The sequence below is a fragment of the Sylvia atricapilla genome, chromosome 3 (assembly GCF_009819655.1).
Source record: "Sylvia atricapilla isolate bSylAtr1 chromosome 3, bSylAtr1.pri, whole genome shotgun sequence".
NCBI classification, from domain to species: Eukaryota; Metazoa; Chordata; class Aves; order Passeriformes; family Sylviidae; genus Sylvia; species Sylvia atricapilla.
In genome coordinates this window covers 88,380,491-88,399,809 of record NC_089142.1, presented here as the reverse complement: position 1 = coordinate 88,399,809, position 19,319 = coordinate 88,380,491, and the positions used below count along the sequence as shown (strand labels likewise).

Genomic DNA, 19,319 nt, shown 5'->3' with positions numbered 1-19,319 from the left:
AAGTATTATTTCTGAAAGAGTACCTACCAAAGTCTGCTTTCCAAAACCAGAGATGCTACAGTTAGAACAGACTCATTCTAAAACATCAATTCCTCTTTGACTTGGTGCAGATCAAGGAACATAATGGTGGAAATGCATATCTGTTCTCATCTGCCCTCCAGACCCCGGCAACAATACACGCACAGCTGTTACCCAGATGAAAACAGGAGGACTGGAGACAATGCAAGAATAAAGACACCAACACTATTTCCATGGCACCATAACATCAGATAAGAAATAGTATAATGTACTCTAGATTCTACCTTTTGTTTTAAAATGTAAAATTCTAACACCTAAGGAAAAACTAAGTAAGTGTTTTCTGCTGGAAAGAAAAAGAGGTTAAAAAGTAGTTGGTCTTTCATATTTCAGTCTTTCATGCAAACTGGTTTTGTTGAAACATATGGAAATGAAAAGGTCATCAATTAAAACAGAAATTTAATAAACACAAAATATTTCCCAAATAAATGCCTGTGGTAATGTAATTTCTTGTAAACACTGAACTCAACATTCTGCAAGAGATCCAGATGGCATATTAACATTTCTGATCTCTCATATGAAAAAAAATCAGAGGAAAAAGATACAGTCACATTACATGGAAATTATTCATAACAATGGATAGGAGGAATACAAGACTAAGACTAGTCAGCATGTTTGACTTTCAGAGCTCTTGACTCTGAAGGCTAATTAAGGAAGAGCTTTAAAGCAGAAGAATCCCAATATGTAGAGCTCAAAATGACACAAAAGACACTTCGAATATGAAGTCAGTTTAAAAGATTTCTTTTAGCAATTCTATTAGTGACTAATATATCCTGAGAGAGAAAGAATGAGGAGGGTGGCAGGCAGGCACTGGTATCCCCAAACACAGCCCACATCTCATAAATAACACAATACAATTAGGATGAATGATTTTATTAGTTACGTATAATAACTTCTTCAGTTATCTGTTTCTACTGCTGCAGTTATGCTTTCTGAATACCACTGGATCAAAACAGGACAGATAACCAAGCATAACAAAGGAAACCCTTAGGTCATGGCAATTAAAAGGAATTTAAAGCTCACAACTTTTCCCAAATAGAACACAGATTTGGAAAAAATGTTCTGAAAACTGCCTTTGCATCACCACCACTCAAGAAGAAATTGCAGGTTTTATAATAAAAATTATTTCCCTACCTGTTCTACAGTAATCAACCCATCTGAAGGTTCAGATGTAGTCTGGGAAGGCAAAAGTTTACACAGTGTCCCTAAGAGCAGAGATACTTCCTTCATGCTCCTCCAGCAACATACAAGAACCATCTGAGCTGTGACGTCACACACTTGCCTGTCTTTGCCTTAAAAACAAAAACAAAACAACAAATGCAGTAGTGTAACTCAAGGTTCTCAGATGCAGGTGTGCAATTTAAACTTCATGTAGCCTGTCTCACAAAACACAATCAACTATGAAAACATTTCTAAACTTGCCTGCCCAAAGGATAACTCAATCTTGTTGACCCTAACTGGTTTCCCTGCTCAACAGTTGCTTTACTTTCTTGCACTCGAGAAAGGCAGCAGTACAAACATTTAACCAAGGAAGTGCTGTTTCAAATTTCGGTCACAATTTCTGTTTCCTTTCCCGGCGAGCTACTGACACCTGTACAATTCCCAAGGCAGGCGTCCCCATCCATCGCTCCCGGGACGTTTTGCAGGCGCTCTCCCAGAGAGAAGCGGCGTTTGTGACACACCGCCGCCACCTGGTGGCCACTGCGGCACTTGCACGCGTTGACCCCTTCTCATGACAGGGAACATACGGCGCCCCAGAACTACTTCAAACATAGGAAAAAAGCAGCCGGGTAAAGGAAGCCCAAAAGCTTGCACATACTATAAAATTTTAAAGTGTACAGATGTTCTGTAAATTTATTCTGGGCTACACTAGAGATGCCAAAGCTTACGATTTCTTTATTGTTGTAAGGCTTAGTTTCATAGCTGCTATTCACTAAAACAGAAAATAATACTTCACTATTTTACCACTGAAATCTTTCAAACTGAAGTTGCTGCTTATGTAATGTCATCCAACAAGTTGTATTGCATGAACATAGTCTCCACTACCCTCGTATGCATGGAGAGGAAAATCACTGCAACACTTCTCAACAACAAATACATCATAAGCATTGCTTGATAGAAAAGGTTTTCAAGATTACCTGGCCAATGCAGTTAAGGCAACAGAAATATCAAATATCAAAATAACTAACAACTAATTTTCACTTGTGTCTTAAGAGAAATTAACCACAGTCTTCCAGAAGCACAGTGAATTAGTCTTTAAAATCATGTCCATGGATAACTAGCTTCTAACAGGTAAGAACTGAAATATTACACGAGCAAGCAATTTCCAACTGATCATCCACATAAAATGGATGTATTCTCCTCTGTAAGAAATTAATTGATTTAGTCATTAATATAGCCTTGGATTTACCTCTTGTTTCCATGCAAATGTTTTTCACTGGCCTTTGGTCAGCCAGCTTTTCCGATTCTTCTTTGCAGTGTTCTTTCAGAACTTTAGTTTGCATAAAATAATCATTTGTGTCCTGTGGTTGTATCTCATGCAGAATCATCTGCAGACGACCTGCACTTTCTGCACATAAAACAAGAGTGATATTTAAGATGATTTAGACAATATTGTCTTCTATTTCCAGTTCTTTATACTGATGTAATTCATTTTGGGTGTATAAGTACAAAAGAAAGCTATTGGCATTAAAAAGAAAACCCATAACAAGGTTCTATGGTGATTAGAATGATCAAGGAAAAAACCCTGAATTTAGAGTCCCCTGTTTTGAAAGAGATGCAATAACACAGTCTGAAAACATTTGTGGATTTTTTTTTAGTGAAGAAGTCAAGAAAACCTTATCAGAAATTAAGAGTGGCCTAAAATTGTGACATAAAATGAGAAGCTGAAAGGGAAGGGTGAAACAGACCTTCAGGAGCATCAGGTTTGAAAAGAATTCTTTGGGGATTCTGTTTGGTCCTTTACCTGGATCACTGTCCATTGGAATAAGACCCTCTGGTGATGAGCTCTGTACTACTGGTGATACTACAGCAGAGAGGCTGTATGACATCAGAATGAGCCTAGTCACCATTTCCTTCCATTCAGACACCAGTGTCAAGTTACTTAAGGGAAAAAAAATCGAAACCAAAATCACAACAAAAATACATCATAACACTGATTAAAATAATGTTGTATTTAAAGAAATAATCAAAATTACAAACACTTGTGCAACAATATTTATGCAAACTATAAATAAGATAGAGATTGAAAAGCCTTAACGCTGAGTTTAACACATACAAAGGAAGTATCAAATACTGCAGCAGCCAGGAAGAATTTGAAAAGCCACAGGTACTGGATCTCCTTATAAATAATACTGCATGGTTTTCTGTCCTCCTTAGCAGCTCTTCCATTGCACTTAAACATAGAGTTTAACTTCCCATTTACTGTGTTTAGCTTAAAATATGGAGTTACAACTTATTTAGTATATTTTACTTACTTGAAGGGTAATTGCTGCAAAGCCCCAGTTATACAGTGCACTCTCCCATACATGGGGAATGATGCTGCTGCTTGGAGCAGAGCCTTCTTGGCTTGGAGGATTTCTTCTTCAACATTGACCAACAAAAGCTTGATAACTAAAATATTTTAAAGCACAGATTTGCATTGAACATTCATATACTGTATTTTCTAAGAAACGAATCTGCTTTAAGAAACAGGAATAAAACCTGTGTACACAGTGGAATATGCAAGTAATTTCCTTTACTATACTTTTCCCTCTTTTGTCATTGAAGTACATGTTACCATTGATCTTGAGTTACTTAAACTCCAGCAGTATTTCTTATGGTCAATGTAATATTTGTCTCTGAACCAAATGAAAGCTGTGAAAAGCACAACCCACATCCTACACTCAGGAACAATCCCACAGCTCATGATGAAGTCACAAGGAGTTACCTGCCCCATACTGCAAGTCACCCTTACAGCCACATTAATACAATGATGAGCACAGCAGAATATTAAAGATCAAAAGCTCGTGATTATACATTTGAACCTTATGTTTTCCATAACCTTATGTTTAACCTGACCAGTTTTCAAGACTGTATGTGCCTATTTTAATTCTATTTATTGTTTATATCAGTGCCAGAATTGGAACAAATCACATATCCTAGCAAGGAACCATGGATCACCACCAGCAGATACCCCAGAGCAATGAGACATGAGGTTACCCACACATTTCCTTCACTTATGGCAACTACAACCACGTCTCAAAATTGTATTTCACTGCATATGAAAAAAGTATTAACAAGCATCTTTAGAGAAGCCAAAAATGGCACAAAAAAGTATAGAATAGTGAGATTAGTGCAAATGATACAGAATGTTTTATTACAAATAATGAACTTAAGTATTTTAGTTTCAGTCAAGATTACTTAAGGTAGAGGAAGCTTGTAATTAATTCCCCAAATCTGTCATATCTAGAGCCCTGTCATCTTTCATCTAGGGGCACTAAACCAACCAAAAATATCCCATTTGTGAACAAAGCCTCATTAATGTGGATGTGTATTCACAGGACTGCAAATCACACAGCAAAATGGGTCCAAGTGAACAAAGCTCTCCAAGGGGCAGCATAACAAACATGGACCATTGAAACAAACACAGCAACTACAGCTACCTTCCCTCTGGGTAAGAGAGCTCTCTGGGGAAGCAGAGGGTCCTTCCCTGCACTTTATGCACTCAGCTTCACCAGGCTCACAAACAGGACTAGATTAAGTTCTTACTAAAGAACCTGGCTTCTGAGAGCAAAACACAATACACTTAAAATCCTGTTAGAAATAAGCATTTCCTACTTACTAAGCCTCCTACCAAAAGCCTTAGGGAAACACAGCAAACTTCCTATAAATATAAAAAAAAAATTCCCCCCAAATCTTACCTGCCAAAGTGTTCTTCTCCACTGTACTCACTGATGGGTTTTCATCCATCTGGGGGTTATGCTCAAGCCATTTTCCTAAACAAATGTGCTGCAGTCCTTTGTGATATACTAAAAAGTTCAACAAATACGAAGCAGTGACACAATCATATGGCTTGGTACTCGTGCTAAGATCAATTGCTGCTTGGAACAGAAGATCTAGATTTTCAGAATCCTGAAAAAAAAAAAAAAAAAAAAAAAAAACCAAAGCAGTAATATTGCTCATTTAACTGAGCTTCCAGATTGATTTAGTTAAGCTTCTTACCACTCTGGAACCTGAGAATCTGCTTTTCTTTAAGTTTGCTGATACATATTTCTTAAGAAACACTTGTTTTGTGCACTCATCAACTTACACTCAAAACACACACGTGCATGTGTTTAGCAAGGATGCAATTACATACATATTGAGGCTGGAGACAGCCATTTTAAAGCAGTACTCAATCACACTGCTCCCCAGAGGAAAATGGTTTTTTTTCAAATTACTGTGTTTTATCTGCTAATGGACAATTAAGAGAAGCATAGTTTACTTGGTAGCAGTATTTGTTCATCTGTACTACTGAATTTAAAAATAACGTCTCATGAAGTTTTTACAGACAAATCAGTATCAATTCAAAGGGCAAAATTGTGAGAAATCAAAAAAACCAACCAGATAATGAAATCTGAGATCAATCAAAAAAGGAAAGGAAACAGGGAGCTGAATTTCCTGAAAGTACAAGAGTAGCCAAGTCAAAATGCCTCAGTCATTTACACAGTTAAGCCAAGAGTTTCCATTAACTATTCCTCTGACAGTTCATAGTCATACCCAATGAACTTCCCAAACTCCTTCATCCATTAGTGAAACAAGTCTCCTGAGGTAAGGGCAGAAGCTGTGTAAAAACATACAGAAGGTGTCAGTGATGAACACTACTGCAGGCAACTTGGACCAGATTCTAAGGTTCAGGATTCCTGCTCTGTACCTAACACAAGCACCTGGTACACTACACAACATTCATCTTCCACAAAATTACTCCCTCTAAACTCTTCCATTTCATACCTGTAAATTCAATGCAACATCACGTAGTTTCATCAAAAGTCTAAATGCCAAAATTTTTACTTCCTCAAAAGTACTGGCAAAACACTGGATCAAAGTTTGGACATGAGCAGAATCAATCTCCTGATCCAACTGAAAAACTTGTGCCTGGCCTGTTCAAAGAAATAAATGTCTTAATTGTGCTGTAACTCCTTCCAGAATAAGCACTACCTCCACATTCTGCTTTGCTATACTAAAAGAAGCATTAAAATTTTAGCTAGATTATTTTAATATTAGTTCTCTTAATAGGTCTTAAAATACCATATTGTTAGGAATAAAAAAGGCATACCTTATTTAAAAAGTTACTCTTAGTAATACAGAAAAAAAACTTATTGCCAGAAACAGAAGCCCATTTACTCCCTTTAAATTCAGCATTAAAAATAATCTTTATACAATTTTGCTTAAAAATCCTTTTCTCTAAGTAAGTAATATTAGTAAATAATTCCTTTCAAAAAAGATGTTGAAAGCTTTAGTGTGTTTTGGCACTTGGTGTTTTGAGTTATTTTTTCATAGGAATAATCTCTTAAAATATAAATTTCTTTTGGCTTTAATTTGGATATAAATGGGTTGTGAATTCTAATGACTTGACTTAATGTTGTAAAGAAGGCAGAAATTTTAAGATGTAAACAACTGCACCACAATACATCACAGAACACAACAGCTGAATCGCCTTTACAGAAGTAATGTCCAATTTATAAAATCCTCATCTACTTTTATAAACAACTAAGGATAACTTCATATTTTGTTAAAAAGCAGTAACAATACAATACATACTCATAATAGTAACATTAATGTGTTCATTTATCAAGGGATTTTTAAAAATTACTTAACAAAATGGTATTTTTTTTATTCCCTCTCAAAATCAACTTTAATCTTAGACAACTCATTTCTTTAAAGAAAAGTTTTACCATTTAGGATTGAAACATATTTTTATGTTTGCCATATGATCCAGAGATAAGATTTAGCAAGAATATCAACACTCCAAGGCTCCAACAAATACTTCTTGAATTGAGATTGTCATAGAATCATGAAGAAAATTTAAAGTAACACTAGTTTATCAACATGAACTGGACAGTAAAACTGTTTTCTATTTAGTGTAATATCATGAGGATATGCAATATTTTTCAATCAAGAGTTTCTGTGAATTCAGCATCTCAAGTTATCAAGATGTATGTGCAGGAAAAAGGAGTGAAGTTATCAAATACATTGAAACTTGTCCAGAAGTTTTCCTCATAATAAAAATAAAATAAACCTTCCTAAAAAACAGGTTATGCAAGAAAATCCAAATTTATAGAAGATATGCAACTGGTATTAATTATTTGCATTTACTTCAATATTGCTTTTTCCAGCAAAACTTACTATCCTCTCTTGAGGTAAAACAAAAGCAACCCAGGAAATGCCAGAGAAATTAAGGACTGAGAATATAATTTCACTTTGACAGAAACTGACTAGCTGGCATAAAAGACACTTCTTCAGTACCTCCCATTCCTACAGCCCATTAAAGTCTATAAATTACACTTCTCACCTTTTGGAACAGAAAATATTTCTGCTATTGATTCCAAAATACTTAGTGCAGAAAACCTGGTTGGGTGTGACGAACCAGGAAACAGCACCTCAAAAAGTCTGGCACATACAGAGGACATGAAATCCTAGACGGAAAAAATAATTGCAAGAAAATAAATTAAGACCACTTACTTGCTGCCCTATGAACAAAAGCTTAAGTAACTGAATTCAGGACATTCTGCTTTACCCCAAAAGTTATGATCTTACAGACAATTTTGGAAAAACAGGAGGCCAACATTCACAGTTCAGACTGAGTTTCTTGTTTCTTGGAGTACAGTGCAGACTGGACAATCATTTGGGTTTTTAAATACAACAGTTTCCCTTTCCCACCCCCATAAAAAGCCAGCCATTGAATTTTGGATCTTCAATCTTGAAAATTAGCTGACCAAGAAAAGCAGAATTCAAGGAACAGACTGACACAAAGAAACTGATGATGTGAGCCTTTAAACAGGATCAAAAGGACATTTGTATTTACAAAAGAAGTCTTCGTGCTAGAGTGCTTGTCATTCATTCTCTCATTCACTGCATATTTTAGAGACCTAGAAAAAGACTGAAGCTCAACTGATCTCTATTTTAAGTCCAAATAACACGCATCACTTAAAGCCTGTTACTAAATGGCCAACACATGACAGGACATTTACCCAACTTTTTTTTTTTTTTTTTATTGGGTGTTCCCCTCCAGCCACTCCTCACTTACTGCTGTTTCAATACACATCTCTCAGAAAATAACCTTTAACTAGTTTCAAACAAAATTTACCTTAAATACACCCTCCAAATACCAGTGGGCATTCAGTTCATCAACAACAGTATATCTAGTCGAAATTAGCTTGCACAAATGCATCACAGAGGACAAGCTCCACAGCACTGCTTGGCTATACAGGTTTTTTCCTTCTGCACCACACTATTGCCTAACACACACAGACAGCCTAACATACTCAGTGGTGTTCAGGAACAATGAACTCTCAGAAATGCTATCCCAGCATCTCTAGCAGTCTACTCACTTTGTATTGCTGCAAAATCCTCAAAGGAGGCATTTGAGTTGAGTTCTCAACTAACTCTTGCTTGGTTTTATTTTGTTCCAATTTATAAAGCACTTGAGAACTTTCTTGTATCCTGCAAAATAACTTTTAAAACAAAAGAAAACATAGGTGAGACAAGAATTATTGACAGTGAAATAAGGGAAAGGCAGATTTTCAGCTTATTTTCCAAATCACACTGCTTGCAGTTTTTAGGACATTTGCATAGAGCATAACAGAACAGATCCTTGCCTCTCCACTCCAAACCCAAGGTTTTGCTTCCCATCTCTCTTGTGACCAATTTTTTTCCCCTCCCTCTACACCTCCAACCCCTTCTTCCATCTCCCTCCTAAATTCATGCCAAGCCTTCTCCTTCTACCTCATTTTCTGTGGAACTGTGTCAATCTATAAAAAAAAACTCAATGAAGATAATTTCTACAGCCTCAGTGTCTCAGAGTTTGACTCACTTCAAAAGTGCTTCCACCACCTCTTTTACTACCCATAAGTAATATTTCCTATCTTATCACACTCCCATCTAGCATGATTTTTTCCATCTCATGCTCCAGGCAAGAAAGGAAAAAGATGGGATTTCTCTTTTGGTTTTGCCACTGACTCCTTCATTTTTCCCCCTTCTCAAATTAATTATTTTCTACTTCCACACTGCCTTCTTTTGCCATAAACATCTTCCAAGATATTCTTTATACATACAGGGTTCCTCATTTTATCCCCATCCTTCTGCCATGACCTACATGTGACCTTGGCAATTTCCAGCAGACTGAGACTCATTCCCTGCAGACTGCAATGGCACAGCCACATCATTCTACATAATCCTCTGCTTGGTTTTCCAGCTCAGGTTTCTCAGGGTGATGAAATGACTGAATTTGCCTGAGGTGTGACAAGTCGATGTAAGCACAGCCTTAGTCCACAGCACAAGGTTCACTGCTGACTCCAGGGCACCTTGCTTTGCTATTGGCAAAGTGTGCAGGTGCTGGCAGGTCAAGCAACACCCATCATCACCCATGAAGTCACCATGCCTCTGCCACTTCATACTTTGTTTAAGCCATCCTTGCCTGTGATGATTTAACATCCTTCAGTTGGGTAATACATAAAGCATGGTCCTGGTCTTAGAGCTTCTACTCTTTCCAATGAGCAACTTCATAACATACTCATTATTTCTTCTTAAATGGTGTTATAACCTAAGAGGCACATTAGACCCTGCTCATAGTTTGAAATTACCTTTCTCAACAGAGAAACAATCTGTTGCCTTATGGAAGGAGACTGGTTGTTCAAGTTGTACATCATAAAAAATTGAATCAGTTGCATTTCTTCCAGAGACACAATTTCTGTAGTACGATGAGTTTCACAGAGTAGACCTAAAGCATCCATGCAAACCTGAAAGATATTTAAAAGTCCACACAAAAGAGTTACTGACCCCTTTGTTTTAATACAACACTAACACAGTAACCAGGATCAAAGCAGTTACTCTCATTTAAAGGATACATAAACCGTTGTCCCTTTACCTGGCTGTGCTGATGAACTAGGCCCTGTTTTATACACTGAGTGGATACAAGACCACTGCTCATGATATTTGAAAGTTCCAGGTGTCCATGAGCCCTGGCTGTTCTCAAGCATGCCATTAATGCTCCAAGAGCTCCTCTAGTACTGCAAGAACCTAAAGAAAATGAAAACCAGTAATAATTACTGTTTGATTAACACAAGCAATGTACTATTTGCAGTGCTTGTCAGAAACTCCCAATACTTTCAATACATGACCCAGGCCCCTCTAATTTCTGCTCCATAAATTCCAAAAGACAGTGCTTCTGTAGATTAAATTAGGTCTAAATCACCTGGTTCCCAAAAAGCTTCATCTCAAATGTGTCATATGAAAAAAAAAAAGAACTTGTGAGGTCTCACAAGCCATTATTTTAGTCACACTAAATTACTTTAAAACAAGAGAATCATAAATCTTGTATCCACATAATTAGAAGTAAAAACAATTTGTTACTGGACACCTGTGTAAAAAATAAATGAAGACTAGTAGTAGAGAATACAGAAATTTAACAAATCCTGGTAAAGAGAATCAAAAGGAACCACAGAAGGATCCTGCTCATGGCATAAAGAGACACTGATGATTATCATCACTTACTTTCACCTTGAAACACTAATAGCAATAATAACCATCTGGATTTTTTCCTCTCAAATTAACTCTAACAAAAACAACAGACCAGAAATCAGATGCATGAAATAAGAATTTTTTTTTAATCCAATCATGATTACAAATACAAAGTTTATTTTCTTACCCAAATTAGCATCTGCAGAGGCCTGAAGAATTTTTATCATGTAGCTCAGACTGTCCGGGTTACATTTGAGCAATTTTGGTAAATAGTAATCTATTATATAAGTAGTTTGGTCATGGTTCCCTTCACACAGTATTACCAGAAGAGGGGAAACCCAGATGCTGTGCCACTGGTCAATCCAGCCGCCTTCCTGAAAACTCAAAGTAAAATGGCCCTTGTGATTCGTAAACATGGTTTCCAGAAGATCACTAGCATAAGGTGCAAGAGACTGATCACTCATCACACCCAGGATTTGTACTGGAATTGTTCTGTCCAACTGCAGTATATTTTCAGTTCCCACACACTCCACCAGACAGCCAAGAGAAGCATATTTCCCTTTTACATGCCAATCCAAGCTCAGTAAATGCTTTATCAGCCTTGCAAAGAATGGGTCTGATTTTCCATTGGATCCAGCAATGGTGGTTTGGTGTATCTGAAGAAGATTTTTGAAAATCAATTTGCTTTGGTGTCTGATGGCATCCAGAGGGTGGTCCCAGTGTGTATAAATGTACTCCAGCAGTTTCCCAATTACATCAGAGTTCCCATTAAGTTTTCTTTTTAAATCTGGAGAGCCTGAAACAAGGGCAGCCAGTGCTGAATTAGTCCAAATAGCAAAGACTCTAGACAAAGATGTTGCCACACTGGATTCTTTTAACCTTTTAAAAAAGAGCAAACAAAAAAAAGTTCATTATCTTCATTAATCAGTATTTTAAAAAATAAATTTTGTATTTCAGAATAACTATTCACCACATTCATTTACCTTTCATGAAAACAGGTTAGGAGACACAAGCCATTCGTGAAGGCAAAGAAATTAACACAAGTGATCAACTGGATGCTGCCAAGTACATGCTTAGTTACCTGATGTGCTATTAAGTGGTTGCAGCTAAGCCCCCTAACAATGGGGGAAAGAAACCACACAAGCTCCACAAGAAAATAAAAATTACTATCACTTGCTAATATTTGAGTAGCATTATGTACTTGCATGCTTCTTAAAAATTTAAGGAAAACTTATCATTGCCATGTAAAACCATCAAAACTAAGTATCCTATGTGCAAAAATAAAATCACAAAACTGATCTCCAAGGCACAATGAAAGGTTGAACAGAATACATGTTTTAATCTCCAATCCAATAGTGCTGGTGGGCTCTTAGATGCAAGAAGCCAGAAAAAAAATTAAATTTCATCTTCCCTCAAGTATTCCAGTAACTAGCACACTCTGCTTTCCTCTGAACTTTCAAAAGGAGAGGATAAATTTCAGTTTCAGGACATCTTATCTGTCTACATAAGAACTGATACTGACACACCTTACCATAAAGGAATTGCTAAATTTATCCCGTTTGTGTTAGAAAACAAAATTTTAGCATGCAAGAAAAATACTAAAACTTAGAACTGCATATACAACATCATTATATTTTTCAAATGTACAGAGTTTTTATGAATATATTAAAAAGATTGCATGATCTGTGGCAAAACCAAGTATCATTACACTGAAAACATCAGAGATATTCCACCAGGACCACAGAGGTCATGCAAAAATAGAATGAAAAACATAAACCTCTCCTCCCAAACATACACAACACAGATTAACAACCAAACTTACTCTGAACTCAGTGACAACAAGACTGATGCAATATCCAATAACAGTTTCTCTCCATTTTCCCCCATGCTGCCATTTTTCCAATCCAGCATTGCCAGTGCTCCATGGCAAAGGAAGAGCCGGGCCGAGTCCGGGAGTTCTGCCGTGCACAGAACCCCACAGTTCCTCAGGAACCACACTGGCACAGCTGAGCGTTCCACTGTCCCAAGGAGCAAGTCACTGATCTGGAACACCAAAAGCACACCCATTACAGCACCTCAGCACAGCAGAAAACCTGGTTTGTGCTTAGCTTAGAAGATCTGAAGAGAGTTCTTGTAAATAATGTTTGTCAAATTCAAAGTGTTATTAGCTCATATAGCGAGGAAAGAAGAAAGGATTATAATCCAGCTAAGGACTGAGAGAGGCTGGCAAGCCCTGGTATCTGCATCAGCAAAGCCTCCAGACAATGACAACACAGGGTAACAACACCATGATATTGCAGTCTTCAGCCAAGAAATACACTCACCAGTGAAGGCAATTCCTCAGCTGGTTCATACATAGCTCTGGTAAAGAGAATAACAGCCAGTCCTGAGGTAGTCTGAACAGTCTGCAGGAGCGTTGCTACACAGCAGAGATATTTTACATTAGAATGCAGCAAACACTGTGTGTTAGAACTATATAGCAAAATTATAAAAGATGGTCTTGAATTTTGCTAGATTACTTGTAGTTGTATTATCACATATCTGTAGTGTCCACCTGGACATCACACATTAATAATTTCACCCTCTAGTGCCTCTAGTATTAGCAGTAATAGGAAACTGCTAATATCTTTAACAGAAGAAAACACAGGATTGCCCACTAATGCAAGGAGGGCTGTGGCAGACACTACTGACATATGATAAATTCTATTCTACAAAAATGTCTGCATGAGAAGAAAAACTACTAGTGATGGTGTGCCCATAAATAGTTCTGACAGCATATTTCTTAGAGGTGTAGATCTTTCTGGTAGGCAGACATTTGGTGACGCTCAAAAGCATTTCTGTTAGGTTTTGAATTACTAATAACAGCATTAATCTTGGTTTTTGTAGTGGGACAAGTTAAACTGTTGAACCGTACAAGTTGAACCATACGCGCTTCAGCTGCAATCTACAGATTATAGTTCACCAAAAAACTAACTACTGCTCCCACTCCCATTAACCTCAGTAGTTCAATTTCCATGCAAGCTAAACTAAGTTTTTATACATACAGGTTGTTTACTACAGACAACAAGTTAAAAAAATATTAGGGTTTGAATGTTACTAAACTTACCATCCATTAAGAAGTTGGTGGAACTTTTCAGTAAACTACTCATACTTTGCCAAACAAAACATTCACTGTGTTTCCAAAGACTTCCCTGGATATTTTCTTGCAATTTCTGTATAAGCATCATTGAAACTTTAATGGCTATCAGTAAATCATGCATCAGCTGAGTCTGAACAATACGATTTCCATGATTCTTTCTGTGGAAAAAGAGAGACAAGCAAGTACACACAAAAAGCAAATTAAAACCATTCTTCGCCATCCCCAGAAAACCATATTCTGCCAACTTTAGATAGAATTAATGGTAAAAACTGATCTATTGCTTGAGTTGATCAGATATGTAACTACAGGAAAACAAGGGGCAGACTCAAGGGTAGTTTGTTAAATGAAGTTAACAAACAACAATGACAAAGTCTGCTACATTCTCTGCAGGTTCCTGTGACAAACTTTCATTCATGTGATTCTGCCTGAGCAGAGCTGAACTCTTCCATAAACTTTCAAAAAAGGCCAACAGAATGCAGTGCTGCTCTTTTCTAGTTTTTCAAGTGGTTCCTCCATGCATGAAGGATATTTCCATGACATGATTTTCTTCTCACATGAAGACAGAAAAAAGCCTTCAGCACACAAAACACTTCATTAAGTACCCTTCTCCTCTTGGTACAGAAGAAGAGAGACCACAGTGAAGAAGCCTCACTTTATGAAATGCTGGAAAATGTCAAGTATATCAACACTGAATTAAACACCCATGGAACATGAAAGGTTTACTCTACCTGAATTTTACATCTGTTAATTACACTGTGTAGTCACAATTCAGATAGCAAAACCTCAACTCAAAGGCCTCCCTTAGTAGTAGCTCTAATAGTATCAGTGCCTCACTTCTCTTATATTATCATCTCACCACAAAAGTAAAGAAACAAATCAGTTTTCACTTATAATCTGCATCACAGTAAAATTACATTCCCATCTTTCATCAATGTATGGCTACCAAAGTGATATTTCAAACTAAACTGAACTATCTTCCAAGAGTGAAATAAAACCAGAAAAAACAGAGCCTCTATTAAATTCACTTGCCTGTTTTCTTCCTGTACGTCAAGCAGCACCTTCTGCAGAAATTGAAGAACTAGTGAAAATAATTACAGTATAAATTTACTTACAAGAGAAATAGAACAGAAAATTTCCAGCAAAGCAATCACACATACATCTCAATACATCACACATACCCAGCTAGAATGAATAGTTACAAATATACTGGTGACTCTTCCATTCCACCAACAAATTAAACTGGTATTTCAGTATAGACACACACAAGCAATGCTAAAACAAAATCTCTAACTGTTTTGCAACAACCTGGTAGAAAACAAGTTTCCAACCCACTTGGCCCAATCCTGTGAGATATTGACTCTCCCTACCAGAACTGCTCACTGGTACACAGATTTGTATCACGGATGCCCAGTAAATCAAAACTGACCCCTGGAAATTAAAGGTATAAATCAAAGTCTTGTCTTTCACAAAAAAGTACCACGTAAGGATACTAGTTTATTGAAAATTAATCAGGAGAAAATCAGATCTGATAGATCTTCATGCCTACTTCAGGTCACTTCACACACATCCCTCTCCCAATAACCTGCAGTAAAGCATATTTTACCATAAATCTGACTTTACCTTCTTCAAACAGGTTCTTAATACAAGCTCTGCCTAGAGGAAAGAAAACACATTTTAAGTACGTAGTACTAGCCAGCACCATCTATTTTACATAACTGCAAACATTCCTACCAGGTGTGCACCAGTGCTGAGCAAGTTTAACCAGAAGACATTCCATGTCACTGTACCTAAGTTGAAGTCCTCCATACAAGCAGCAAGGTTGTCCAGTACTCTTCTGTACAGATACACATCTGTGGTTTTCAGTTCTTCCCGAAGGCAGCACACAAAGCTTTGCACAGCTAACATCATCAAATGTCCGGGAAGACCGTTCAGTGAACTGCAACATGAAGAAACAGCACAATAAGTTTGGTTTTCCTGAGGTGGTGTAACATTCACTGTACCATAATCCATGTCAACTAAAACTCCCATACACAGACAAAAGTTTCTTCCTGCATGAAAACATCATCTGTTTTAAAATTAACATGCAGATGTTCAGTTGGCAGCTTGAAAACCCATCAGAGGAGTGAACAGCTTCAGAGTGGCTTGCAAACAAATCCAGGATGGAAGCCCTGCATCTCAGCAGGACAGTCAGTGTTTTCAGACTAAGAAAGAAAGGCAGTTCAGCACCAGATCTTAAAAATGCTAAGGCTATAATAACTTCACTAAAGAAATACAGCAGTAATTGTGCAATAAAAAAAATAATTGCAATAAAAATAGGCACAAGAAACCACAGTTTAGACAGGATTCCTCTGAGCTGTCTTCTCATGATAAAGCTGAGATTTTGTGTTTTAAATTTCTATTCTAACATTAGATTTTAAAGTTCAAACTGCTAATTACACACTTTGTTGTCTTTCCAATAATGAAATAGGCCAAAACAATTTGAAGTTATTTATCCAATGATATGTCATTTACAATTAAGATTTTAAACTTAAAAACAGAAACAGTACACATGCACAAAATTAAGTACTGCAAATTTTCAGTAACTAAGTTACTGCAATTTATAGAGAATGACAAAATACTGACTTACAGTTAAGGAAAGCATTTGAAAAAAAAATAAATAAAGGCTAACCACGCAATCTTTTACCTCGCTAATACTTTCTTCAAAGGATTCTTTGCACTCAGTGAAAAATATATCTCTCCCAAAACATCCAAACAAGCTTTAACCATGGGATCACCTGCAGAGTTCTGATCCATCTGCTTCACCAATGGCATAATCTATAATCAAAAGAACACATGATAAAAAAAACTCTGGATATACCATTTTTAACAGTGGTAGATTTCCCTCTCATCCAAACATAAGGTGCAAAACTGTCCCCTCTTTACCATTTCCCCTCGAGTTTCAAGTTCAAATAATGTTCCAAGAACACCTCTAAAAACTAAAAATCCATACAAAACACAAAACTTTGTGTTACTTGCCTTCCATCATTTTCAGTAATTGAGGCCTTTGCTAATTAAGTACAAGAACTACATTTCTACCTGACGCATATGCAGCTGATTTTTCTGTGCTTCCAAGAATGTACAAAACATTAGAAGTTCATTTTCGAGCTGTATTTGCCATTAACAGTGCACAAGACACACTCTCAGTTACTAAAAGCCACGCCAACAACAGTGAAACTGTACCTGTTTAATAGACTGGATCTGCTGGATGCCATTTCTCAGCTGTGCACAGTGCAGAAGCAGAGATGCCAGATTTTGCTCTTCAGCCTTTGAAAACCCTACATTTGGAAGAAAAGGATCTTTTTATAAAGTAATTACAATAATCAGTATAAATAACACATAATTTATACAAAAAAACCCACTGCTTGATTCTTAGGGTATTCTTAGTGTACCCACATACCCTTAAGTCACCTAAAAGAACCTTAACACATTTATCTTCTTTTTCCTATCAAATGTAAAAAAAAAATCAGTTTCACTGGAACACAATAGTAAGGGACCTCTGGGGGTCATCTGCTCCAACCCCACTGCTCAAATAGGGTCACCTGAAGCTGGCTGCCCAGGATCATGGCCAGGAGGCTTTGGAATACCTCCAAGGCTGGAAAATCCCCAACTGCCCTGTTGAAGCTGTGTCAGTCCTCAGTCACTCTCACATAAAAAAGTGTTTCCCCTCACATTAGCAAAGATGCTTAGAGGGAATCTTTAGTGTTTCAGCTTGTGCCCATGCCTTCCTATCCTATCACTACTCCGCAAAGAAATAATACAGGCTCTGCCTCCCTCACATCATCCCTTCAGGTATTTTTTGCACATTGCTAAGATCCCCCTGAGCCTTCTCTTCACCAGACCAAAGGGTCCCAGCTCTCTCAGCCTTTCCTCATAGGAGGGATGCTCCAGGCCCTCCATCATCTCAGCCCTTAGCTGCAGTCCCTCCAACATGTCCATATTACTCTCTTACTGGCGAGCCAAGAACTGGATGCAGCAATCCAGGTGGGACCTCACCAGTGCTCCCTCATAGTAACTTCAGTATGCAAATCTTGTATTACTTTGGTTTGGGTTTTTTACAGTAAATATCACTGTAAATTTCTCTCATGAAACAAACAAACAAAAAAATTCCCACAAAGAAAACACCATTTGAACAGAAGCTTTAAAACAAATTAACTACAGAAAACACAAAGACTAGGAGGCCGAAGTACCCTTCCAACCTCAATTATTCTGTGACTCTTAGAAATTCAGTGTTATCCCATATATTAAGGCTAACACATCAGATGTCACTGAATTACAGGCCTGCAAGTAGGATTACAAGTAGGACCTTCTACTACGTTCACACCACAGAGAAAACAAAGTAAAGAGTTTTCAAACCAAAGCCATGAGGCTCTAAAGGATTTTTTTTTAATTCTACCAAGGTAAGAAATCGTTGTCATTATAAAATAAAAACAAGCCACAGCTGAGCAAACACACCTAAAACTCACAAAGCAAAACCACTAGAAAACAAACAAACAAAAAACCAGATCAATTTCAGTAACTAACCAAAGACACAAGAAATCACACATTTGTTCAGAAAAAAAATCTTACTTACTCTGAAGTTTTTCAAGCTGATGATGATCAAGAAAAAATGCATCCACCTGAATTTCCTTCTTCTTCTTTAAAACCATTTTAGCTGATTAAGAAAAGCCTGCTTAAAAAAAACAAACAAAACAAAAGATCAAAACAGATCATGTGGTCGTAAAACCATAATTACAAACATTTCCTACAATAATGGTCTTTTCACTGTCCTACTGTCTTGAAATAACGTTTGTGGCATTATCTGTGCAATTTTTCTCAAGAAAGTAGCTCTCTGATTTGATCAACTTCAACTATTTCCACCATTTCATCCAAAATTCACCCAAATTTCAGGATGCAAAATGGAAGTAATAGAAAAGGGGAATGCTGTACACATGACATAGTGTCCACTGGAGTTTTCAGTGCACTTGTTACACAGCCTGACGCATGACCCTGGATCACCGTTTGGAAACATCATACAGAAGCAAGGAATTAATGCCACAAAATTTGTCTTGCTCACTATTACTGTTCAAAATTCATTCAACTCATTAATGTCAAATAAGAACTGCACAGCAAACCGAACGGTTTTGCTATTATAGATGTTACAAATAGCCATTACTTTTTCAAACGAGACTGGTGATTTAATACGCGCTGCGGTTTCACTAACTTGAAAGCGGATTGTTATGGAACAGCTGAGGTCGGAAGGGGCCTTTGGGAGCTCATTTGGACCAACCTCCTGCTAAAGCCGAGCCACCTGGAGCCTGCTACCCAGGCCCATGTCTGGTGTGTTTGGAATGTTTCCAAGGATGGAGACTCCACAGCCTCTCTGGACTGC

At 37.3% G+C, this 19,319-nt stretch overlaps 1 protein-coding gene across 1 annotated transcript in view; it reads right to left on the bottom strand.

The window, feature by feature from the left end:
• The window catches only part of THADA (THADA armadillo repeat containing), a 148,837-nt gene extending 130,222 nt beyond the window's left edge, over positions 1-18,615 (bottom strand). Inside the window, exons 1-20 of the mRNA XM_066316099.1 lie at positions 18,522-18,615; positions 17,132-17,226; positions 16,596-16,726; positions 15,700-15,848; positions 15,533-15,565; positions 14,938-14,990; positions 13,880-14,066; positions 13,098-13,192; positions 12,596-12,816; positions 10,961-11,652; positions 10,181-10,332; positions 9,897-10,052; positions 8,646-8,768; positions 7,607-7,730; positions 6,046-6,194; positions 4,977-5,187; positions 3,552-3,687; positions 3,041-3,177; positions 2,486-2,644; positions 1,210-1,367 (exon numbers count right to left, since the gene is read on the bottom strand). Of these exons, the coding sequence (XP_066172196.1) occupies positions 1,210-1,367; positions 2,486-2,644; positions 3,041-3,177; positions 3,552-3,687; positions 4,977-5,187; positions 6,046-6,194; positions 7,607-7,730; positions 8,646-8,768; positions 9,897-10,052; positions 10,181-10,332; positions 10,961-11,652; positions 12,596-12,816; positions 13,098-13,192; positions 13,880-14,066; positions 14,938-14,990; positions 15,533-15,565; positions 15,700-15,848; positions 16,596-16,726; positions 17,132-17,226; positions 18,522-18,597 (3,237 nt within the window). The 5' untranslated portion in view covers positions 18,598-18,615. The remainder of the gene's footprint in view (positions 1-1,209; positions 1,368-2,485; positions 2,645-3,040; positions 3,178-3,551; positions 3,688-4,976; positions 5,188-6,045; positions 6,195-7,606; positions 7,731-8,645; positions 8,769-9,896; positions 10,053-10,180; positions 10,333-10,960; positions 11,653-12,595; positions 12,817-13,097; positions 13,193-13,879; positions 14,067-14,937; positions 14,991-15,532; positions 15,566-15,699; positions 15,849-16,595; positions 16,727-17,131; positions 17,227-18,521) is intronic.
• Between the last annotated feature and the right edge of the window lie 704 nt (positions 18,616-19,319).